Raw genomic sequence first — 26,466 nt, 5'->3', positions numbered from 1 at the left:
GAGCACCGGCCCCTAGAGTCGGAAACGACTAGCACGCAGGTGCGGGGGAAGTTTACCTTTTACCATATATATATATATATATATATATATATATATATATATGTATATATATATATATATATATATATATATATATATATATATATATATATATATATCTGAAAAAATATATGTACTTGCCTAGGATACTACTGTAGATGACATGTATTTTGCATAGTAAGTAGTGAATTAATACAATAAACTTAATTGTCAAGGAATGCACCATTTGGGGGGGAGTCTTAATTCTATCTGCTTTTGTTCCTTATCTACCACAAAACCTAGATCATTTGCAAAATAGTAAGAACTTTCAAATTCAATGTTTGTTTACCACAGTTTGATGTTGTGTTACTATATCTTCTCCAACATTTAAGCGTTGCAGGATCCAAGTAAACAAGAATGCCTACTGTGCAGACAAACCTCTAGGCACATCTGTCTCAACTATCCTTCTTTGATAATTGATCTCTGATCATAACCAGCATCAGATTTTATAGGTAACATGCAAATCAGCAACCAAGGAACATAAGTAGCATAAAATTCCCCCATACCCACCCATATTTCAAACAATAAGGCACTGAATTCGTAGGTACTAAATCCTGAACAAGAACAAGGGCTGCCAGAGGGAAGAGGGCATCGATTCATTCTACATAGCACCTGAAAGTAGGGCAAGAACCAATAGGAAGCTAGTTGGAGGAAGATCAAACCTGGAAATAAGGAGGAATTTCCTGATAGAAAAAACTATTCAGCAGTGGAACAGCCTGGCTCCCGGAGGGAAAGAGCTGAAGAAAACAAGGTAGAAGAAACAATGCTGGGATAGGAGTTATAAGATATCTTGTTAGGCAGTGCACAGCCTAGAGGACAATGTTTTTCAGCCTCATTAGCAACTTTAAGATTTGTGGACTCCCAGAATTGAAGCACCCACAATTCCAGGAGGCAAGCTATTCCACTGCTTAATAGTTCTCATGGTCAGGAAATTCCTCCTTATTTCCAGGTTGGATCTTCCTCTGACAAGCTATGGGTGCTATGGAAAATAAACTAATGCCCTCTTCCCTTTGGCAGCACTTCAAGTATTGGAAGACTCCTATCAAGTCTCTCTCAGCCTTCTCCTCATGGTTAAGTAAACATACCTAGTTCCTTCTGCTGTTCTTCAGAGAATTTAGCCTCTAGACCCCTTATCATCTTTGTTGCTCTTCTCTGTGCTCTTTCTAGGGTTAAAGCATCTTTTTTACAGTGTGGTAACCAGAACTGTGGAATAGAGTTCTAAATGTGATCTCATCAGTGTAGGATAGAGCAGAACTATCACTACCTTTAATTCATCAATACTCCCTTGTTTCATTAATATGTGTGATCACAGAGTTGTATAAAGGCAGGAACTCATCAATAATAAAAACAAAACAAAACCCTGACTTCTGTTGAGAAGTCCTTTTTACTCCCCAATACTTTATTTCTTAACTACAGATATTCTCTTGAGCTAGCATTTCAGACTGGGTTCAGACTGCACAAAGCTTTAACTTCCTGAAGTTACTTCCTGACATAGAATCCTTTGCCCCATGCAACTGAAGTTGGTATTGCAACAACTTAAAAATCCCTAACTAAATCAGGATCTCCTGTAGTCCACTGCTTTGCCAGGACATAAAAGACTTGGGAGTAGAAATACTTTATCTTCCAAAAGTAACACCTTCAGACATGACATACCGTAAATGTCAAATCAAGTAGCAAGAGCATGTATTCTTCCCTCTGAACAGAACTGCATGTTATGTGCAGGCAGTTTGAGAAATTTCAGCCTGCCAACTCCGTTCTCATCTACCACCCTGGCCTGGTGTTTTACAGAAGAATCTCTGATTCCAAGATTGTGGAATTACACTCAACATATCAGAAGATACCAGGCTGAGGAAGCCACCTGATGATATTGTTGCGAGGCTGTGTCTTTCTTTGCCTTGTAAATGATCTGAGAAATACGTTTGGGGCATTTTAAGACATATTACAGACACGAAGAGAGAAAATTCAACATTAGGGATATCTCCACCATAATTGCTCTTGTGTTGCCCTCTCTGGATCAAATAGAGCAACAAATACTTGTCCTGTAGAGAGATTACAAGTATGAATGATCACAAACTATCAAAGCAGGGTATTTTGGCTGGAAAGCAAAAAGGTACCTGTGGTTATAACATACCATTGGTGGAGAGAAGGAAATAGGCTGCATTCTGCTGTGGGAGCCATCGTATTTTATTGATCTTTTCCTCTATCTCTAAGCTCTTCAGGTAATCGAACTCAGGTTCATGGCTCTGGAATGTGCTGTAAACATTATATTCTCCCCTGCGATGGGGCTGATTTTTACTCTGCGGGAGTGGGAAAGGAACATAAAGAGATTCTTAGACGTGCCAGAGCTAGCAAATTTTCAATTGATTCTTTTGTTCTCTGAAGATTGTTAAAAGAGAGGAAAAATGTCTGATTACGGTGACACATTGCAGTTTGGGTACCAAAGCAGAGCTATTTCTTGCACAATGCCTTCTCCTCCTGTGTCACTTTCTATGTTCACCAATGACAGGAAGCAGGAAGAGCATCTTTGTTTCATTTTGATTCAAGAATGCATCAAGGTCTCCCTATCACTCAACTTAAAGACAAATTGGCATGAAGCAACAATCACTCACTTCAAAGAACAAATCCAACTTGACTGGTGTGCAAAATTCTCTCCCACAGAAAGTACCCAGTTCTAATTTACAAACCCATCACACATTTAATATAATAAATAATTTCACATAGCAAGTTAAACTTAAATATCTGGAATACAGTTTCTAATAAAAACGTTGGGGGGGGAACAATAATAAATAATAAATGAAAGGACTGAAGAAGATATTAGCAAAATCCTTCTATATTTAGGCTAATATTGGTCAATAAATGGAGGGGAATGGGAGATAATGTCGTTAAAAACTTTCCATAATGTTTTTTACTTTGTAGCTGTTCTTTCTTACTTTGCACTTTGTATAGGTTAAAGGCTTAAACAAATTACAGAGTAATAGAAATATAGCAGTAAAGTGAACCAAATGACTCATATCTGACTTTTTTTCCAAAGGAGCAAGAACATGGTATTGAAGCACTTCTGAATGGTACTATCTGGCTATACTAAAATCAGAAAGCTGGTTTTATCTGCAGAGCAGCACTTAAGGTAGAACTAAAACTCACAGTTTCTCATTTTTAGTCTAGCACCTTAACCACTACACCAATCAAAATATAATATTTACTAACATGAAAAAGGAAATCTGCTTTATTTTATTTATATATTTACTTTTTCTTATATGTTGGCATAGATCCAGAGCATCATTCAAGAGCACAATGCACCCCATCAATAGAAACTATAACAAAGCTTGGTATAATGATTGTTTCTTTATGTTATAGCAGTTTGAGAAGAGTAGGGATCCTGCTAATTAAAAACAAACCAGACTTCAAAAGCATTACAACTAAATTTCTCCTTGTATTTATGACATTTTAGCAGAGAATGAAATCCTTTGCCAGTAATCATTATTCCAAGATGCAAAAGGATTCAAGAAAATCCAACATTTGTAGGGTGTTCTTTAAGAAAGAAGCTGCCCGATTGATCTTAATGGCCTTTTTTTTGCAATTTTCTGTGTGCTACGATAGAATCAGGGTAAAGAGTGACACACAAAGATTAGGAAACAGCAGGAAACTTCTTTTAAAAGGATAAAAATGGGCATTTTTGAATTCACCAGCACTTACCTCCTGCTCACGTTGAAATATTACAACACGACCCCCCTTGTCCCCTGTCGCTAGTAATTCTCCTGTGTGGTTGAATTCTACTGTAGAGATAATGTCAGCTAGAAAGAAAGAGACAAAGGCAATTTAAGTTAACTGCAGACCAGCTTTGCACTGGCATCTCAGAACATCACTGCCTATACATTTAGAGGAAGAATGCTTGTTAAGACTTTGCCTCCCTGGTATAATTCCTATGGAGCACTTAGATTTCCAGTTACACTTGAATCTTGTTAAAGGGATTCATAAACATTATTACTGAAGAATACAGCTAGTCCCTCGACAGTTCCTTTAGTGACTCTTCAATGTTATGACACTGAAAATGTGACTTGTGACCATTTTTTCACACTTATGACCCTTGCAGCATCCCCATGGTCCTGTGATCAAAATTCAGACACATGTCAGCTGACTCAGATTTATAACGGTTGCAGTGTCCCGGGGAGGTCAAGTGATCCCCTTTTGGGACCTTCTGACAAGCAAAGTCAATGGGGAAGCCAGATTCACTTTAACAACTATGTCACTAACTTAACAACTGCAATGATTCACTTAACAACTGTGGCCTGAAAGGTCATAAAATGGGGCAAAACTTACTTAACAAATGCCTCACTTAGCAACATAACTTTTGAGCTCAATCATGGTCCTAAGTCGAGGACTGCCTGTATTCTGGTTTTAAACTCCATTCAAACACTTTCAGTAACAAACACACACCCACACACACACACACACACACACACACACACACACACAAACACAAACACACAGCTTTCCCCGCTTGTGCTGATGCTGCCTACAGTCTTGCCAAAGGGCAAATAACTGGTTGGAGGAAGACACTGAGGAGAAAGGCACTTTTCTTGATTGGCCATCAGCTTACTAACTGTTCTTCACTTAAAAAGAAAAAAAATCAAGGCAGTATATATTTCTAGTGCTAGAAAGAAACATGCAGTTTTACACTAAATCATTTTACTTATTTTAAGATGCATAGGTTCGAGAAGATGAGTTGTGAACCTTTCTCACCTTAACTAATAATTACTGGAACAACTCAGGATCTGAAACAGCACCAGAGACTTGTATAATTATGTCACATAGGACAGAGTTCCCCAATGTTTCTGGCTTTGCAGATTGGCAGGGGTTTTGGGGGGGGGGAGAAGAGAAGGAAAAGTTCAATGCGAGCAGCTGGCAAGCGTGCACGCACGCACGCATGCAGCTATATTTTACGAGCGGCATGCACACAGGCCTGCCACTCACCCAAATGGAGCATGCTTGTGTTCTGAACCAGCCCTCTTCTGGCCTTGAGTAAGGCAAACCCCTATTCAGAAAGAAGAGACTGGAGAGCGTCCAAGGCTAAAAGGCATCTGCCAAGATTTAATTACGTAGTTAACAAAAACACTAGAGCTTGTCTTCTCAAGCGGAAAAGTTGCTTTCAGCAACCAGCCCCTCCCCAAACACTCCTTTTATAGAGAGCTCAGGGCGTGGTCTCCCTGTGCCTCCTCCCGAGGAGTCCCACATTCTTTCTTTGTTTGTTCCTGCTCGACTGCCTCCTGCGTCGGGCGTCCTTGAACAGGGCCAGCTGTGGGTCATCATCTTCCGCACTATCGGGCTCACGCAGCTGAGAAGAGGGCCCCGGCTGGGAACTCTGCCAAGCCTCCACGCCATCATCAACCGGTTCGTCTCCCACACGGTCCTCCTCCCCCTCATCTGAGTCATCCGACACATCTGAGCCGGCTGCCGAAACCACAGGCTGGCCCTGAGTCACAACAGCTTGCCCGCTGCTCGTGCAAGTGAGGATGTGTGTGCATGCACGCCAGCCATGTCCACGGCCTGGTTGCAACCCCCTTGAGGCCCACAGGATGGGGATCCCTGACATAGGACACTTTTGAATGGCACGTGGAAGCCAAACTCTCTTTTCTAGCTCTTGAATTGCAATTGAGAGAAATGTGATTCCACAGAAAGGGTCAGCATCTCTCATAATAATAGAATGATTTGTTTCTACTACAAATTGACTAGTAAGATTCAGTGACTCTTCCAGCACATATCCTATTCCCTGCCTCAAAACCATGAAACAATATGAGATATTTCGCGACTCTTCTCATTTAGAGCATCAGGAAATAGCACCAGGTAACTAGAAACTTTGCAATATTAAACCCTTCTTTCTTTTCTCACTGTTTTCCATCAGTTGTATCTACTTCAATAGAATCAGCTTTCAAAAGATGCACTATCCTGTATAACTGACCTATTCATAACTACACACAGGACATATACAGTATAGACATGCAATGTTTCAAATTAAATTCTATATTAATGGCACAATATGGACAAGAGCACATTACTTTTTTATTGCAACAGTGAACAAATAATCTCTCCTCTTTCTGGAGTAGCCTCTGGGTAGGTCTATCATTTTCCAGTGGGAAGAACATCATAGGTCAAAAGAAGAGTTGGCCTCATTAGGGACACTCTTGATTTCACAAAATAAATCACTTGAGGGACTAAAAGGAGGGCACGTTTGCCTTCCCTATTTGTCCTTCTCTCAATTCCTATTGCACCGATGTCCCCAAACTTAATGAAGGTTAGACAAGAAAGTATCAGTCCTGGGAAAAAGTCCAGAACTGAGAAGAGAATGGAAGTTGAAGAAACAAAGGAAGACAAATCCTTTAGATGGAAAAGAAAGGCCAAACAAAGAGGTTTGATCTGGGATTTTCCAGATTTTGAATTATTAGTGAAGTTCACATAAACCATCTAGCTGCACAATCTTCAGAAAGTAAAGAAGTAGCACAATTACAAACACCTTCATTCAGAAATTAAGTCTCGTGGGTTATCTTGTATTTAAAGTTTCCCCAAATCCATGCATTCCATATATTCTTATATTGACAGTTCAACAATGCTGATGCTGATTTTTTAAAATTGTGTTTTTGGACAACTCATACCTAATACTTCTGTTTCCTATTTTCCCGAACAGCAACAACCTGGTGAAATTGGCTGAGCTGAGAGAGAGGGATTGGCCCAAAGTCAAGGAACTGGGTTTCCTGCCTAAAGTGGGACTAAAACTCACTCTCCTAGTTTCTAATCCAGCAGGTTCACCACTACACAAAGCAGTTCCTCTTTTGCCACATTGCCCAGTCCCCAAATCAGTTCCTAGGTCATAGGTTCTAGAAATCCAAATGGGGAGAAGTAAGCAGTGGGGTACCACAAGGTTCCCTCTTAGGCCCAGTACTCTTCAATATCTTCATAAATGACTTAGATGAGGGAATTGAAGGGGAACTCATCAAATTTGCAGATGACACCAAACTGACAGGAGTAGCCAACACCCCAGAAGACAAACTCAGGATCCAAAAAGATCTAGACAAACTTGAACAATGGGCCCTATCCAACAAAATGAGTTTCAATGTGGAGAAAAGCAAAGTTTTACATTTAGGCAGGAAAAACCAAAGGTACAAATACAGATTGGGCGAGACCTGGCTTAAAAACAGTAACTGTGAGATGGATCTTGGAGTCCTAGTGGATGATCAATTGTCTATGAGCCAGCAGTGTGCAGCAGCAACCAAAAAAGCTAATACAATCCTGGGTTGTATAAACAGAGGCATAGAATCAAGATCACATGAAGTATTAGTACTGCTTTATAAAACCCTAGTAAGACCACACCTAGAATACTGCAGCCAATTTTGGTCACCATATCACAAAAAGATGTTGAGAATTTGGAAACAATTCAGAGAAGGGCAACTAAGATGATCAAAGGCCTGGAGACTAAAACATATGAAGAATGGCTGCAGGACTTGGGTTTGGCTAGTCTAAAGAAAAGAAGAAATAGGGGAGACATGATAGCAGTATTCCAGTATCTGAGGAGCTGCCATAAGGAAGAGGGATGAGAAACAATACTTGGAAACTGATCAAAGAGAGAAGCAACCTGGTATTAAGAAGAAACTTCCTGACAGTGAGGACAATCAACCAGTGGCTTGCCTCCAGAAATCATGGACGCTCCATCACTGGAGATTTTTAAGAAGAGACTAGACAATCACCTGTCTAAGATGGTATAGGTTCTCCTGCTTGAGCAGGGGGCTGGACTAGAAGACCTCCAAGGTCCCTTCCAGATTCTATTCTATTCTATTCTATTCTATTCTATTCTATTCTATTCTATTCTATTCTATTCTATTCTATTCTATTCTATTCTATTCTATTCTATTCTATTCTATTCTATTCTAATAGCTATTGCTATTATTTAGTACTGACTCATCTTTGCAGGGACACGGTGGCTCCTCCTTTCGAAGGGACACGGTGGCTCAGTGGGTTAGGACGCTGAGCTTGTCGATCGGAAGGTCGGCAGTTTGGCGGGTCGAATCCCGAGTGCCGTGTAACAGAGTGAGCGCCTGTTACTCGTCCCAGCTTCTGCCAACCTAGCAGTTCGAAAGCACGTAAAAATGCAAGTAAAAAAATAGGGACCACTACGGTGGGAAGGTAACAGCGTTCCGTGCGCCTTTGGCGTCTAGTCATGCCGGCCACATGACCACGGAGACGTCCTCGGACAAGCGCTGGCTCTTCGGCTTTGAAACGGAGATGAGCACCGGCCCCTAGAGTCGGAAACGACTAGCACGCATGTGCGGGGGAACCTTTACCTTTACCTTTACCATCTTTGCAACTTAAAATATAATGCAATATATGCATAAAACAGCTAAAAGAAAAACAAAGACTGATGCAGAGAAATTACAAGTAATGTTTTTTTTTAAAAAAAAGCGGCATGGAAAAGGGTTCGCACTACATCAAGGTAAGCAGGGAACCTGCTGATGAGTAGTTTTATCAGAGCTATCGTTAGGGGGGAAAAGTCAGAGGTTAATTTTACTGCAATTACTCTCTCTCTGCCTTCAGCAATTACGTTTGAGTGCAGATTTTAGCAAATGCGAAGCATGACTGAGAAGGGACAGAGAAGAAGGCTTCAGAGGCAGGAATGCTGCTAACTACATTTTCTTAAAAACAACAACAACGAAGCTTTCACACATTCTAAACCTTTGGCATCTGTCTTCACCGTGAGAAGACTAGATCCGATGGTGTTACTTGTTTTAAATCCAGTATTTACGTAAGTTTTTCCAGTTTTTTCAGAAGCTTTCTGTAGTGCTGCTCAGAGAAGCATAAATATCGGAGTACTGTAACTTTCTATACTCGTGCCTAATAAAAAGACTTAGATATGCAATCATAATCTTGAAATGAGATATGCATAGCCTTTGGATGCCAGAAGGAAACAGAATGTGTGCATTTTTTGTGCATTTGAGGTCATGGGCTGTTTTGAAGGTAAGACTAAACTATGATCTGTGTGAATAGCACAGCCTTGGTTGTACAAGAATCCCTCTTCTTTTCTGCCTAAGATTGCTGCAAAAAAGAAGAAAAAGGAAAGGTTTGATTTTGGATTTGACTGAACTAACACAATCCCTTCCATCCAAACTCAGATAACTGCAGCTATTCATACTGTTGTGTAGCCGGTTCTTTGCAGGCAATGAGCGAGACGGAAGGTTCCAAACAGAAACATGCTTTATTGAAGTAAGCAGGAACAGAACTGAAACAGAGGCTGCTGCGCAGCTACTTATACGGTTGGCCACTAGGCGGCAGCCAATAGGTTTAAAGGAACTCATTCCTGCCCCAAATCTACCAATGATATTCCTGGAGACAACAAGTCTGGCTTGGTCTGTAGCTGTTACACAGACACACCATTGAGTAACCGTTAAGCAGCATTTAAACAGACACGTGAATCAGTACAAACAAAAACCCCAATACATTACACATACTATGGGAGTCATTATAGGTTTGGAAAGAATGCTGGTTCTCAACATTAACTGCAATCTAGCTGGGTTACAATAAAACAACTACAATCCATAAAATACAAAAAACAAAATAAAAACACAGATGGCCTATGGATTTATGTGTGTGTCTTTGTGTGTAAATATGTATACACACCACATATATAAAACATAAGTAAGTATGCATTTAATTATTATTGCCAGAGTTATATCTTAATCAAAGAAAGGAATACCAATAAAGAAAAGAATAAGATGCTATTTAATATAGTACCACTTCTTATGGTCACAAAAAATGTTTTACAAGGTGATTTTTCAGTTCAGCCATTATATTTCATTCTAATTTCCCAAGCAAGTATTTTTCTCCCCAGCTGGTAGCTTGTGCTGCCTTGTCATCAGAGAGCTATTTCCATAATGCTAGTGTAAAAACCTTTGCAATGCCGATTCTTATATGCAGCACACGGAGCTTCTTCCCCACAATCTTGCTAATTCTCCAAACATAGAAGCAAGAGACAACACTACACAACCTTGTCATGTTCAAAGGCATAAGGCCTTTGTTTAAAGGAAGTGGTGAATGCTGTATGTTAGTAATGTTGCTGCATAATCAAAATGCATTTCAAACTCTACTTAAAAATAACCTTTACTGCTAAAAGATATTTAAATTTTCATAATTGTGCATTTGTAATTTCACTGGTAAGAAATGGACCTTAGAGAAATGGGCTATAATTAAAATAAATACTGAAAATTACTGATCCCCTTTATCTTTTTCCAAAATGTTGTCTCTATTAATACAGTATCTTACCACAGATATGGATCCCCTGGCACTTCATATTTATTTAGCACAATGTGTGAAATGGAATCATCGCATTACACAGTGGCCAATTTGTGTCTTAGATGTTTTCTTCTGCTTTCAAAAATATGGAGAAGTAGAAGGAGATGGTACGTTACAGATTTCTGTCTTATACGTGGTGATGCATTTCCTTGCAAGTTACAACTTGGTTATGCCTACGTTACACCCTCTATGATCCATGGCTCCATCCATTTTGTTTATATAAAGTCCGTCCTTTTTATATCCCCTCTCCTACTCTCTGCTGTCTATAAGACAGATGAATAGTGAGCTCTGTGATGCTTTTTTTCTAACTATAGTTTTTTTTTACATTTTCTCCATGTTGCTCTATCTCAGTGTTCTCAATCTTGCCAACTTTGAGATGTGTGAGCTTCAGTTTTCAGAATTCTCCCACCAGCACTGAGCATGCAGACTGGGGGATTCTGTGAGTTAAAATTCACATATGTTAAAATTATCAAGGCTGAGAAATACTGCCCTAATCCCACCAAATAAAGGTGTATTCTGGATCTCCATTGTTTTTAAGGTTTCTTGTTCATTCAAAATTAAAGAAAATAAAATTGGTATATTTTAGTCACTTAACTCTACATCAAAAAGATTACCGGAATAGTTTATTCTCTAGTTTAATTTGCAATAGTTTAAAATTAACTTCATTGAAATCAGCTACACAGCTGTTTAAATACAGCCATGGCACATGCAGTCCATTTAGACAATATTTGTGAAAGCATCATTATTACAATACAGCCAGCCAATCAGAATTTAATTGAAACATGAACATTAGCCCTAGGATACAAATGGAAAAACAACATCAAGTTCTATAAAATGGATTATCCACTTTCACAGGACTGGAGAAACAAGTATTGGAGAACTCATATTTTATGGCAAATCAAATATATACTGACTATCTGGATGCAAGTCCTTATGAACAACCCACATAAACTGTAAAAATTCAGTCTCATTTCACAAAGTGTATTTCATGTCATTGCTCTGGGACTCAATGGCCAACATAATGGTGACAAATCTGACAATTTTGTAAGCAGAAACTAAGATTTGCTAATTGACATCAATGTACAATGTAGAAGCTTCAGAACTAACTCAAAATAATGTGATAGTGATCTTGCTTTCTTTTTCTGTTTTTTTTTTAAAAACCTTTGCCTTGTTTTATTGTGAGCCACCCAGAGTCAGTCTGAAATCAGGAGGTCTAAACTGACACTGACATGGAATAGAATTTTAAATTATAGAAAAGCAAACTTAAGAAAAATATCTTACACTAAGAGAGCTTAGACAGCCAGTTTGGTATAGTGGTTAAAGGCCGCAGGCTAGAAACCAAAAGGCCACATACTGTATGTGTGTGTGGATGTGTTCTATCACTGCACAAACAGAAAGAAGGGAAGGCACCAATTTGGCTAATCGTGGCTCAGTGGGTTAGGACGCTGAGCTTGTCGATCAGAAGATCGGCAGTTTGGCGAGTCGAATCCTGAGTGCCGCGTAGCAGAGTGAGCGCCTGTTACTCGTCCCAGCTTCTGCCAACCTAGCAGTTCGAAAGCACGTAAAAATGCAAGTAGAAAAATAGGGACCACTACGGTGGGAAGGTAACAGCGTTCCGTGCGCCTTTGGCGTCTAGTCATGCCGGCCACATGACCACGGAGATGTCCTCGGACAAGCGCTGGCTCTTTGGCTTTGAAACGGAGATGAGCACCGGCCCCTAGAGTCGGAAACGACTAGCACGCATGTGCGGGGGAACCTTTACCTTTACCATTCTTTTTAATCCATATTTTTTTCTTCCAATATTGCTAAAAAAATTCATGGGAAATTCATGATTGTTCAATGACTTCCTTCCTTGGTTAGCTTGGAAGATGCTCTTATTTCTTCCAAATGGTGGGTTACATGTGATTAAAATCCATGTCAGCTCTTACTGAGATATTGCTGCTTTTCAGATTTGCTTTTGACATTCTTGAACATTATAATCCAAACCTGCTCGTTGCCTGCTACTTCAAGCAACCTCATTTAAAAGCTGGTACACTATAACATTAATTTGGATTTGTACGCAATCAACATTTGAATGATGTACAATTACTAACTTGACTCAAAAGACTCCAGCAGCATATTGGTAGAAACAGCAGGAGGATAAGAAATCTTGCCTTTTACTTGCTTTCCTGTATCTTGGGTGCCTCCCTTCTATAAAAGCAATTCAACAAAAACAGTTTCCATGGTGACCCTTCATTTTCCAAGTGGCAGATGATATGACTCTGTAGTTTTCTCCTTTCTGAAATGCGTTTATGTTGTTTATTGCTCTAAGGCTAAGTATTCTGAAGACTGGATTTGATTTATTTATGAGCAATAGGTTAGAATTTGGGGGGGGGAACCTAAATATAGTCATAAAGCTCAGCATTATTTTAAGACATACTTTTTAATATATTCCACCCACAGAACGACCTGTTGGACAGCAAGTGGGTGGGACAATACTGAATTCTCAGGAACGTCTTCCCTCCAGGGGGGAAAATATAATTTTTTGTTAGCTGCGAAAAGAAAAGAAAAAAGCCTGAATTTAAACTGTAGGGTGCTTTTGACAATATTTCTGTCCCTCAGTCCCTCCCTGAATTTTTTTCAAGACTGACTTGAAAGAATGCAAAGGGAAGAAGTGCCTTTCTCATTCTGGGTAACATAATCAGTTACCACAATTGCAGAAGTCTAAGTCTATTTTTATTTTTAGTTTTATTATGCAAATCACGTGGTGGGTTGGCAAGAAGTGATCAACTCCTTTTGCAAAAAAAATTTTTCACACCAAACCAACCTTTTCAAAGCAGCTGCACAAACAGTAAACTTAGGACTGAGTTTGTAAAGATCTCTCAAATCCTAAATAGAAAGGAAAGAAAACAACTAAACGTTGAAAAAAAAATGTGAATTGTGCAAATTTTTCAGAGCATAACTTTGCTAAACATTGTTCTAGAGAAACATGCGTTGGACTGTAAAACCATGAAAGTGAATTTACAAAGACTGCAATATTCTTCATTATTTGACTTTCCTTTCCCTATGGATGTGATTTCCTTTTAATATTTCCCCCATGTGTATTATTGTCCTTCTTTTTAAATTACAGATGGTGCTTCGTTAATTATGGTGATTGGGACTAGGAACTCCATTGCTAAGTGACATGATTATAAAGCATGATATCACGTGACCGTACAGATTTGCAGTGGTAGTTCCAGTTGTTTGATGAATCCTATGTGGTCATTTGGTATGATGCCAGGTAATTGCCATTTGCGACCTTTCTGCTCACTTCCCCACTGACGCTGTTTGTTGGAAGCAAGAAGTGAAGGTCACAAATGGTGATCACATGGATGTGTTCAGTTTTGGTCACCACGTTACAAAAAAGATGTTGAGACTTTGGAAAAAGTGCAAAGAGGAGCAACTAAGATGATTAAAGGCCTGGAGAGTAAAACATATGAAGAACGGCTGCAGGAACTGGGTATGGCCAGTCTAGAGAAAAGAAGGACTGCGGGAGGGGGGAAATGAAAGCATTATTCTAGTATTTGAGGGGCTGCCACAAAGAGGAGGGGGGGTCAACTTATTTACCAAAGCACCTGTAGGCAGGACAAGAAACAATGGATGGAAACTAATGAAGGAGAGAAGCAAACTGGTATTAAGGAGAAACTACCTAACAGTGATGACAACTAACCAGTGGAACAGCTTTTGCCTTCAGAGGTTGCTTCATTACTGGAAGGTTTTTAAGAAGGTTGCTTCATTACTGGAAGGTTTTTAAGAAGAGACTGGACAGCTACTTATCTGCTTGAGTAGAGGGTTGGACTAGAAGATCTCCAAGATCCCTTCCAGATCTATTCTGATTGATTGACTGCAGAATACTGCAAGGCGATTACCAAGTGCCAAAATTGTGATCTTAGGACTGAGGGATGCTGCAATAGTTGCAACTATAAGTATTTTCATTCAGCAATGTCTTAACTCTGAACAGTTGCTGCGCTTTGGACAACTACATTAAGATCTCCTGAACATCCAACATCTATTTGGATCTATTGTGGGAAGATTTACTAACTAGATGCTCATTTTTAGTTTATAATCTTCACCACTATTATTGTATATATCCATGTATTAGTAATTTAATTACTTGCCTTTTCTATTTAATTATATTAAAGTTTCTCTTTGGTGATGCTTTGTCTTAAAAAGTAGCAAAAAATACACTCATACATTCTCCCTGAATGCTGAGTATCCCACAGCCAAGACCTATCTTAAAGCAAAGGCAGATTTCTATGGAAGCAGATGGCCTCTAAATTAACTTGGTCATATATTTTAATAGCTTCAGAAGCCAAAATCAGTTTTTAGTACCCAACGTCACAGGGAAAAAAACCAGAGTTATCTATTCTAACTTGTGGATAGAAGCAAAAGTTTGCAACTGCCAAATCATTTAACACTGATAATGGAGTTCATTGTCATTATTTGCCAATTGAATATTCACACAAAAAGACAGATCCAGAAGGTTTCTTGCTCTCCAAATTTGTTCTTTTAGTAAGAGCATTTCTTTTTCTAGACCAGGATGAAGCATGTTATGAGGATTACACTTCAGCCTGTTCATTCCTATTCAACTATGCATTGCATGAATTATATACTGACATACATTCTGCTACTAGAGATGAAGCATCAGTAATAATAGACAAGGGTAAACACCAGATACTTTTAAAAAAAGAGGAGAGGGAAAGGGAAAGGAAAAGGAATTCAAAACTTAATTCCTGAAAAGTTGTTAATGAAACCTGCCACTTCAAACACTCCATGTATGTTACAGCAGCTGGCTCAGTGTCAATCTCATTATAAGGCAATCCAATAATTATACTGCATCAATCCAATCATTAAAAGCAATTGAACATTCCCAGAAAATACTACCAACTTGCACCATTATAAAGGTAGGGCAGAATGGAAGTGGGGAATAAAGCAAAGAATTTGAAATAAAATTATTTGTTAACTCTCTTGGTTGAGTAGAAACCCTTCAAATAAGGACATATAGAACTTCAATTTTGGACTAAAATCCTATATATATTCTTATCACTGAGATCAGTACTTGTTTTTGAGTAGAAAATGATGACACATAAATGAATCTTCCAGCTTTCAAGATAGTAGAAATGTCTACTTTAATTCCTTCAATCTGATGTTACACTTAGCAATTTCAGGTATCAGCTAGTATCTCGCAAAACAGAAGTAGCACGTGGACAGAGAGATACATACACAGAGTTGTCCAAGCATTATAACAATTTAAAATTTTGATAGTGCATGATTTCTTTGATTGTATGTATTGCTACCTTTAAGAAAATTAATACTATGTTTGTAAAGTTATTGAGACATTCTATTCCCCATGAAAATCTGTACAAAAATATATCTTCAAATATGGTTTTAAGAGAAGAGTACATAAATAGCAATAGCAATAATACTTACTTATATATCACTCCATAGTGCTTTACAGCACTCTTTGAGCAGTTTAAAAATGTCAGCATATTGTCCCCAACAATATGGGGGTCCTCATTATACCAACAATAGAATAGAATAGAATAGAATAGAATAGAATAGAATAGAATAGAATAGAATAGAATAGAATAGAATAGAATAGAATAGAATCGTTATTGTCATTTTAAATGTACAGTAATCAGCATATATTAAAATGAAATTTTGTTGCATTCAACTCAAAAAAAATACCATTATGTATATAGCCACATACACATGCATATCCAAGAGACGGCTCTACACATGGACATCACCAGACGGTCAACACAGAAATCAGATTGACTATGTGCTCTGCAGCCAAAGATGGAGAAGCTCTATACAGTCAGTAAAAACAAGACCAGGAGCTGACTGTGGCTCAGACCATGAGCTTCTCATTGCAAAGTTTAGGATTAAACTGAAGAAAGTAGGGAAAAGCACTAGGCCACTCAGGTATGAATTAAATCATATCCCTGTTGAATATACAGTACAGGTGACAAATAGATTTAATGAATTAGATCTGATAGACAGAGTGCCTGAAGAACTATGGACAGAGGTTCGCAACATTGTACAACAGGTAGCAACCAAAACCATCCCAAAGAAAAAGAAATGCAAGAAAGCAAAATGGCTGTCTGAGGAAGCTTTGCAAATAGCTGAGGAAAGGAGGGAAGCGAAAGGCAAGGGAGAAAAAGAAAGATACGCCCAATTGAATGCAGAATTCCAGAGAATAGCTAGAAGAGATAAGAATGCCTTCTTAAATGAACAGTGCAAAGAAATAGAAGAAAACAATAGAATAGGGAGGACCAGAGATCTTTTCAAGAAAATTGGAGAGATGAAGGGAACGTTTCATGCAAAAATGGGCATGATAAAGGACCAAAATGGCAGGGACCTAACAGAGGCAGAAGAGATTAAGAAGAGGTGGCAAAATTACACAGAAGAACTATACAAGAATGAGCTTAACGTCCCTGATAATCACAATGAGGTGGTCACTGACCTCGAGCCAGACATCCTAGAATGTGAAGTAAAATGGGCCTTAGAAAAGGTGAGCAACAACAAAGCTAGTGGAGGTGACAGTATTCCACCTGAGCTATTCAAAATCTTAAAAGACAATGGAGTAAAAGTGCTACACTCAATTTGCTAGCAAATTTGGAAAACTCAACAGTGGCCACAGGATTGGAAAAGATCAGTTTACATTCCAATTCCAAAGAAAGCCAGTGCCAAAGAATGTTCAAACTATCACACCATTGCACTCATATCTCATCCTAGTAAAGTTATGCTTAAAATCCTACAAGCTAGACTTGAGCAGTATGTGGATCGAGAATTACCAGAAGTACAGGCAGGATTTCGAAGAGGCAGAGGAACTAGAGATCAAATTGCCAACATACGGTGGACCATGGAGAAAGCTAGAGAGTTCCAGAAAAACATCTACTTCTGCTTCATTGACTATGCTAAAGCCTTTGATTGTGTGGATCATAACAAACTGTGGCAAGTTCTTAAAGAGATGGGCGTACCAGACCATCTTATTTGTCTCTTGAGAAACCTATATGCGGGCCAAGAAGCAACAGTGAGAACTGGACACGGAACCACTGATTGGTTCAAAATTGGGAAAGGAGTCCGGCAGGGCTGTATACTGTCGCCCTGCCTATTTAACTTATATGCAGAGCACATCATGAGAAAGGCAGGGCTAGATGAATCAAAAGTTGGAATTAAGATTGCCGGAAGAAATATCAACAACCTAAGATATGCAGATGATACCACTCTAATGGCAGAAAGTGAAGAAGAACTAAAGAGCCTCTTATTGCAGGTGAAGAAGGAGAGTGCAAAAGTTGGGTTGAAACTTAACATTAAGAAAACCAAGATCATGGCATCCAGCCCTCTCAATTCCTGGCAAATAGATGGGGAAGAAATGGAGGTAGTGACAGATTTTATTTTCCTGGGCTCTAAGATCACTGCAGATGGGGACTGTAGCCAAGCAATTAAAAGACACTTTCTCCTCGGGAGGAAAGCCATGACAAATCTAGACAGCACACTAAAAAGCAGAGACATCACCCTGTCAACAAAAGTGCGTATAGTCAAGGCTATGGTCTTCCCAGTTGCAATGTATGGCAGTGAAAGTTGGACCATAAAAAAGGCTGAGCGCCAAAGAATTGAGGCCTTTGAACTATGGTGCTGGAGAAGACTCCTGCAAGTCCCTTGGACTGCAAGGCGATCAAACCGGTCAGTCCTAGAGGAGATCAACCCTGACTGTTCTTTAGAAGGCCAGATCCTGAAGCTAAAACTCAAATACTATGGCCACCTAATGAGAAGGAAGGACTCACCGGAGAAGAGCCTAATGCTGGGAAAGATCGAGGGCAATAGAAGAAGGGGACGACAGAGAATGAGGTGGCTGGATGGAGTCACTGAAGCAGTAGGCGTGAGCTTAAATGGACTCCAGAAGATGGTAGAGGACAGGAAGTCCTGGAGGAACATTGTCCATAGGGTCGTGATGGGTCGGACACGACTTTGCAGCTAACAACAACAACATGCATATATGACACAAACATCATAGTCTATTTCAAATGTATACATATACATGGCGGGGGGAAAAAGAATCCTGCAAATTTACAAGATGGATGGCATAAGAAACAAAGCTGTTACAGAAACTAGTAGTTCTGCTATAAATACTTTGAATCCTCCTCCCAGAGGGGAGCAACAGAAACTGACTGTGAAGTGGGTATGTGGGGTTTCTAACAATGCTGTGAGCTATAAGCACGTAGCCCTTATAAGCAGTATCCTGAATAACTCGAAGCGAGCTTCCTATAATTTTCTCAGCTGTCCTTACCACTCTCTGTATGGACCTTCTATCTGAGGCACTGCTACCACCAAACCAAACAGTAATGTAGTTTGTTAAAACACTCTCAATGGTGCCTCTGTAAAAAGTGGCCAGGACAGAAGGAGAAAGATGTACTCTCCTCATCCGATGCAGGAAATGCAAATGCTGGTTTGCATGCTTCACTAAAGATGATGTATGAAGAGACCAAGTCAGATTGTTAGTTATCTGCACCCCTAGGTGCTCAACGCTATTGATCACCTCCATAGCTGCAGCCTTGATACAAAGTGAATTATGAGTATGCCAGTTCTTTCTAAAATCAACAGTGATCTCCTTTGTTTTATTAACATTCAAAACCAGGTTATTTTTATTGCACCAGTCCACCAAAATCTTCACCTCATCCCTATAATAATCCTTGTTATCATCCCAGATAAGACCCACCACTGCCGTTGAAATCCTGGCTCTGGGCAGAGTTAGCCTGCAATATTGCATTCTAACCATTGTGCCAACAGGGCTCTTATATATCCCTGTTATAAGTCTTTTGAGCTCAATAAAATCTTGGAGAAAGCACTTATGCCTAACATTTCAAGCACATACATGTGGAACTAATGATAAAAGCAAATAAGAAATGACTTCACTGTGTTGGATAGAGATGGGGTGTTTCAGACATTATGAGAAATGTAAGGATTCATGCTGCTTCTCCCCACACTTTTAATGTGCTTATTACTCCATGGGGAAGTAAGGGTTACTTCTGGAGCCTTGGACATCTCATCCCACCAAAAATAGGAAGCATGAATTACCTGTATTGAATGAACCCTGTTTGTAACATTTTTCATAGAGATTCAGCTTCCCAAATCTCCATTTTTTTAAAAAAAAATACTACTTTCTACCATAAGCAAGGATTTCAAATTTATGCATAATAAATTAAGAAGTAGCTTTTTAAAAAACTCTCAAGAAACTGAAGAAAGCTCTAATCATTCAAATTCCAAGGTAAGGATATTATATGTATTTTAATGCTGGTAACTCTGGGATATGGTCACCCTTCCTCCAACCATTCAATGCTCACTAAGGAGGTCAACAGTAGATTTACTGAGGGAACAGAAGGCTGAAAGATGAATTGCCTGTCATGGCACATCTCTTCGGGCCTAATATGTAGTTGAAGTAAAAACAAGCCACAGTAAGATGTAAGTTTCTAGCAGCTGCAGACCAGAATTATTTCAAATGTATACATATACATGGCGGGGGGAAAAAGAATCCTGCAAATTTACAAGATGGATGGCATAAGAAACAAAGCTGTTACAGAAACTAGTAGTTCTGCTATAAATACTTTGAATCCTCCTCCCAGAGGGGAGCAACAGAAACTGACTGTGAAGTGGGTATGTGGGGTTTCTAACAATGCTGTGAGCTATAAGCACGTAGCCCTTATAAGCAGTATCCTGAATAACTCGAAGCGAGCTTCCTATAATTTTCTCAGCTGTCCTTACCACTCTCTGTATGGACCTTCTATCTGAGGCACTGCTACCACCAAACCAAACAGTAATGTAGTTTGTTAAAACACTCTCAATGGTGCCTCTGTAAAAAGTGGCCAGGACAGAAGGAGAAAGATGTACTCTCCTCATCCGATGCAGGAAATGCAAATGCTGGTTTGCATGCTTCACTAAAGATGATGTATGAAGAGACCAAGTCAGATTGTTAGTTATCTGCACCCCCAGGTGCTCAACGCTATTGATCACCTCCATAGCTGCAGCCTTGATACAAAGTGAATTATGAGTATGCCAGTTCTTTCTAAAATCAACAGTGATCTCCTTTGTTTTATTAACATTCAAAACCAGGTTATTTTTATTGCACCAGTCCACCAAAATCTTCACCTCATCCCTATAATAATCCTTGTTATCATCCCAGATAAGACCCACCACTGCCGTTGAAATCCTGGCTCTGGGCAGAGTTAGCCTGCAATATTGCATTCTAACCATTGTGCCAACAGGGCTCTTATATATCCCTGTTATAAGTCTTTTGAGCTCAATAAAATCTTGGAGAAAGCACTTATGCCTAACATTTCAAGCACATACATGTGGAACTAATGATAAAAGCAAATAAGAAATGACTTCACTGTGTTGGATAGAGATGGGGTGTTTCAGACATTATGAGAAATGTAAGGATTCATGCTGCTTCTCCCCACACTTTTAATGTGCTTATTACTCCATGGGGAAGTAAGGGTTACTTCTGGAGCCTTGGACATCTCATCCCACCAAAAATAGGAAGCATGAATTACCTGTATCGAATGAACCCTGTTTGTAACATTTTTCATAGAGATTCAGCTTCCCAAATCTCCATTTTTTTTAAAAAAAATACTACTTTCTACCATAAGCAAGGATTTCAAATTTATGCATAATAAATTAAGAAGTAGCTTTTTAAAAAACTCTCAAGAAACTGAAGAAAGCTCTAATCATTCAAATTCCAAGGTAAGGATATTATATGTATTTTAATGCTGGTAACTCTGGGATATGGTCACCCTTCCTCCAACCATTCAATGCTCACTAAGGAGGTCAACAGTAGATTTACTGAGGGAACAGAAGGCTGAAAGATGAATTGCCTGTCATGGCACATCTCTTCGGGCCTAATATGTAGTTGAAGTAAAAACAAGCCACAGTAAGATGTAAGTTTCTAGCAGCTGCAGACCAGAATTAAAGGAGGACTTCTTTTGTTACAAAGGTTAAAATCAAGGGTGTTCATAGGAATCAAGATGGCGGTCATACTCTTATGATTGAAGCCCCACTCTTGTTTACATGCACTGCAACACATATATAAAAAATGGACAGAAATTTCTGCAGGCACTGACAAATCTTGACTTTTTGACTCCCATTCACAGACTTTCCCAGGTAAATAAAACTGACTGAGTTAAAAAGGATGGTTAAGAAGAACAGATGAGGCTGCTGTTCTTTGGCACCAATCTCTCCAATATTAGATACTCGGTTTCTTCATGATTATCACAGAAGTTATAAATAACTATGGCTATTCCTAGCAAGTAAATAAAATGCAGAAGACAAATTAATTGTTGATATTTCTAGGGTTTAAATGCCAAAATAAGAAAAGTTTCTGCCGAATTCAATGATTTTTCAAAATCTATTAAATATACACAATGTCACACATGCTAGCATTTAAAATAGGTTTCGAATATCAGCAGAGGAATTAAAGACTTCTCTCTATATAGTGGAAAATGACACCAATGAGGCAAAGCAATCATGGAAACAGTGATATAAACGTTATCAGTTTACCAATTTGGTCTTTACAGAGCCCCCTCTCAGATGACTTTGATCCAGGCACTGCTCTGATTTACACAGAGTGCCCATGAGTGAACCTGGCTTATAATAATAATAATAATAATAATAATAATAATAATAATAATAATAATAATAATAATAATAATAATAATAATAATAATAATAATAACAACAACAACAACAACAACAACAACAACAACAACAACAATAATAATGATGATGATGATGTTGTTGTTGTTGTTGTTGTAAGGGACCTTGGAGGTCATGTAGTCCAACCCCCTGCTCAGGCAGGAAACCCCATTCAGACAAATGGCTATCCAGTCTCTTCTTAAAAACTTCCAGTGTTGGAGCTTTCACCGCTTCTGGAGGCAGGTTGTTCCACTGTTTAATTGTTCTAACAGTCAGGAAATTTCTCCTTAGTTCTAGGTTGCTTCTCTCTTTCATTAGTTTCCATCCGTTGCTTCTTGTCCTGCCTTCGGGTGCTTTGGAGAATAGCTTGACTCCCTCTTCTTTGTGGCAGCCCCTGAAATATTGGAATACTGCTATCATATCCCCCCTCATCCTTCTCTTCATTAGACCAGACGTACCCAATTCCAGCAGCCTTTCCTTATATGTTTTAGCCTCCAGTCCCCTAATCATCTTACCGCAAATACATCCCATGCACATGAATAGTGGATGTTTAATGAATGACTGGACAATATTTAGATTGAAAATGTACCAAAATGTAGTGCTTTTACCAGTAATTTTAAATTGCCTAAATGATGCTTGGGCCTAATTGAAAGCGTATGCAATCAGCCAGGGATCAGGAATACAAGAAACTGACAGTACTATACAGTCACCTATTGCCAAAGGTCCAAGAAAAAGGTATTTGCTTAAATGGGGTAGGATATAGAGGTCTGGTGAACAGGTAAAGATGTAGACCGTAAAAAAAAAAAACTGTCAGAAGAAGCAATGCTTAAGGATGAATGTTATTTGTAGGTGGGAGTGGATGGCTAAGTATTATCTTCCAGTTGGATCTTCATTGTTTTTCCATTTCTGTTGTGCTTTCAGGTGGGAATAACTATGACTCTTTTAAAGGTCAAGTTACATGACCTGTGAGCCTCCACCTGGCAGCCACTGGAGAAGGTACAGGATGGGGCTCTGCTTCTTCTTCCAGCCAAGATCCAGGCCACCCCTCTGCCAGACCATGCAGGAGGTATTCTGCTAGTTACGATCAAACCAAGGATCTCTCCAGAATTCAAGACCAAAGCAGTGAAAGAAAAAGGACAGTCAGAATAGCCACATAATTGGTTTTTATTTGAGACTGGTGGCATTTGTCCATGTTGGAAGCATACTTGAGATAATCAAATAATGCATTAATCCAAGCTATTAAGAAAAAATAACAGATCAGATAGGTAGGCAGAATTATCTTGCATTCTGAATAGAATAATGCTTCTGTTTTTCCTTTAATTCTTGCACGTTACTCTGCTGACCATAAAGTATATTGGCTTTAAGGTCTCCAGTTAAATTATAAGAACCAAGCTAACATTATGGTGCAAATCCAGGCAAGTTTACCAGATCACAGCTGCAAAAATCTGGATGACCACTGGATGGCAGCAAAGACTGTGTAGTCAGTGTTCAGTAGCTGACTGGAATTCTGAAGCCCAGATCTGGTAGCCATACAAGAAGGAAACCTTTCTAAGAAGCCAAAAGATATGTCTTTATTTTAATATGGAAGGACAATTTAACAATAAACGTACCACATCTCTATACATAAGAAGAATATTTTATATTCCTAATCAAAATTAAATATTAAAATTAGAATTCTTTATTGGCCAAGTGTGGTTGGACACACAGGAATTTGTTTCCGGTGCATAAGCTCTCAGTGTACATACAAGTAATAGTGATAATCATGATCATATACAACATGAAAATACATTCATCATAAATCGTGAAATACAATGCTTCATCATAAATCATAAGATGCAACACTTAGTGATAGTCAAAGAGTACTAGCTAAGCAAACAACATAAATCATACTAGGATACAAAAACCCCACAATAAATTGTAAGATGGAAGCAACAAAGTTATAGTCATAAGAAGATAAGGATAGGTAATAGGAAAGATGAGTATCATAGTAATACAGCTTTACTAAGTATTTTGACAGTATTGTAGGAATTCCAACTTATTGTTGGAAAGCAAGTATTAAGAAGCAAATACATTTCTTAATTTTAAATCTGTGGGAGATGGAATCTCCTCCTTTATTTCTTGTTATCAAATTTGATTTAGGAGAAAAATAAATGCCCTTTAAAGCATTGTACTCATTGGAATGATCAACTGTTTAAAGCTTAGAGATGTAATTAAAAATATATCAAAATGTATGGATTACACCTTCTTATAAAAAGTCATCTCAAGTGTTAAAGGCTGCTTTTGTAGGACAATGACAAGGGATACAGAATGTTAATAGAAATAAAAATGAAAAACAATAACCAGTACGATTCGTCCCTCCAGTATAAATTATCAAGAAGTGGAATGACCTGCATTTAATAATTAGGTTAAAAAGTATTAGGAAAGGAAGAACTGCTCTTGATGTTTGAATGAGAGGGTCATGCCCAGATTATCTGAAGCAATCAATCTTCTTTCAAACTGTGTGGTCCACAGTAGGGGAGGGGGCAAAAGAGGTTAAATCAGGCTCTAATGGCATGCAAAATCACAGATGATTGATCTGTATTGATTTTCCCCTGCTGAGGGGAATGATAGGCTAGCAAACAGAAATCAATTCCACTGCATTAAACTCAGTATGCATCTGATTTCATCAGCAAAAATGGCTTGCAACATTATTACCCAATCACTGTGATGGGTGCAAGCTGTACTCACTACAACTATCAAACCTACTTATCTAAACTAATGTCTTTCGAAGTATTCCTATTCTAATACCAAATTTATGAGTTTGAAAGGGTTACTATTTGAAAATGTTGGAGAAAGTCTAGACCTTTTATTAAAATTCATGAACTACACTAAGTAGTTGCATAACTATGATAAAAATCCAATTGATATTTTGGAAACTCTACTAATTCTCCAGCTAATTGGAACTGTCTCTGGACTCTTCAAATATTTTGTTCCATTTTTTTTTACTTCAAGTGATTATCTGAACTACTAGTAGGAAAAAATATAAGAACATTAGTAGCAGTAATAAGTTTCATACTGTAGTCCTATGCTTAATTATTTCCTTTTTCTTTAATCAATATGACACAGTGATGTAATATCAGCCACATTGCTTATTAAGAATGACCTAGGCCAGTCATGTGTTGTATTTTATACTAGGAACCGATTTTTGTGTGCAAAATGGCTTTCCTGACATATAGCTATAAATAAAGAATACATATAAATCATGGCATTTTCTTTCAATATCTGAAAGAAGAGAAGAGGCCAAGTTATTTCCCAGTTTGAAATGCATGTCCAAAAACAGAAGTTATCCTCCACTATGTTAAGATTTCCAGTTTTATTTCCGGCAGAAATCCTTTGCCTGCTAAAAGGCCATGCATTGTCTCACTGTCTCTTAAGCGCTAGAAACAGAAATAATTATCCAAAACGATAGAATATGGCAATGAATCTAACAGCAGCAATGAATTTAGTATTGTATCGTAGTAACATGCAGACATGCTTCCTTCTGCAATTGTAAGAACAAGACTCTTGCCCACGCTTATTCTATTCATATTATTTTGAAACATTAGGATATAAAAATGGAGAGAGTCAAAGTAAACAAAAGAAATTGAAAATGGGAAAGAGGGAGAAGTTTTCTTTTAAAAATTGCTTGTATTTCATTTCATCATCACCATCATCATGGCCTTAAATATTTGGCTACGTCACCATGCATGGAGGTTGGGACATATAGCAAAGGCTCTGGGCTAGTTGCACTAATCGTTGTGGTGGGTTCTTTTTTTACCTTAGTTACCAATTTGTATTTATTGGGACATTGTAACATTATTGGGATATTGTGTTTTTAAATTGTTGCAAGCCACTCCAGGTCATGATGTTGAAATGGAAATTCAAATTAATTGAAATAAATATACTTTAAACCTGGATGTTCCTAACATAATTTTGCTTTTATTCTTAACTCTGAAGACTGGTCTTCAATTATCTGACTATAATTACATGATTACACAGGTAATCCTCAATTTGTTTACAATGGCACTGAAAAAAGTGACTTATGACCAATTTTCACACTTAGGACCATTGCAGCAGCCCCATGGTCACGTGATCAAAATTCAGGCACTTGGCAACCAGCATGTATTTATGACAGTTGCACAGTCTTGCTTAGGAACAGAGGTTTGGGCTCAATTGGGGTTGTAAGTTGAGGAGTATCTTTAACTGAACATTCCATGTGTCCACATTTGAATAGAACAAGAACGTATTTTTATCTATCTATCTATCTATCTATCTATCTATCTATCTATCTATCTATCTATCTATCAATTTATTTCATGTGTTTGCTGC

The 26,466-nt window shown here is 38.5% G+C and overlaps 1 protein-coding gene across 3 annotated transcripts in view; it reads right to left on the bottom strand.

The window, feature by feature from the left end:
- PPP2R2B (protein phosphatase 2 regulatory subunit Bbeta) overlaps window positions 1-26,466 on the bottom strand; it is a gene marked incomplete at its 3' end in the record, with an annotated part of 274,612 nt that overhangs the window by 81,044 nt on the left and 167,102 nt on the right. For all 3 annotated transcript variants that reach the window (XM_081321463.1, XM_081321461.1, XM_081321462.1), the window contains exons 2-3: window positions 3,772-3,869; window positions 2,210-2,375 (exon numbers count right to left, since the gene is read on the bottom strand). In XM_081321463.1, coding sequence (XP_081177589.1) covers window positions 2,210-2,375; window positions 3,772-3,869 — 264 coding nt within the window. The remainder of the gene's footprint in view (window positions 1-2,209; window positions 2,376-3,771; window positions 3,870-26,466) is intronic.

The sequence above is a fragment of the Vipera berus genome, assembly GCF_964194415.1.
Source record: "Vipera berus genome assembly, chromosome: 2".
NCBI classification, from domain to species: domain Eukaryota; kingdom Metazoa; phylum Chordata; class Lepidosauria; order Squamata; family Viperidae; genus Vipera; species Vipera berus.
Note: the sequence above shows the minus strand (reverse complement) of the source record. Positions and strands in the feature narration are given on the sequence as shown.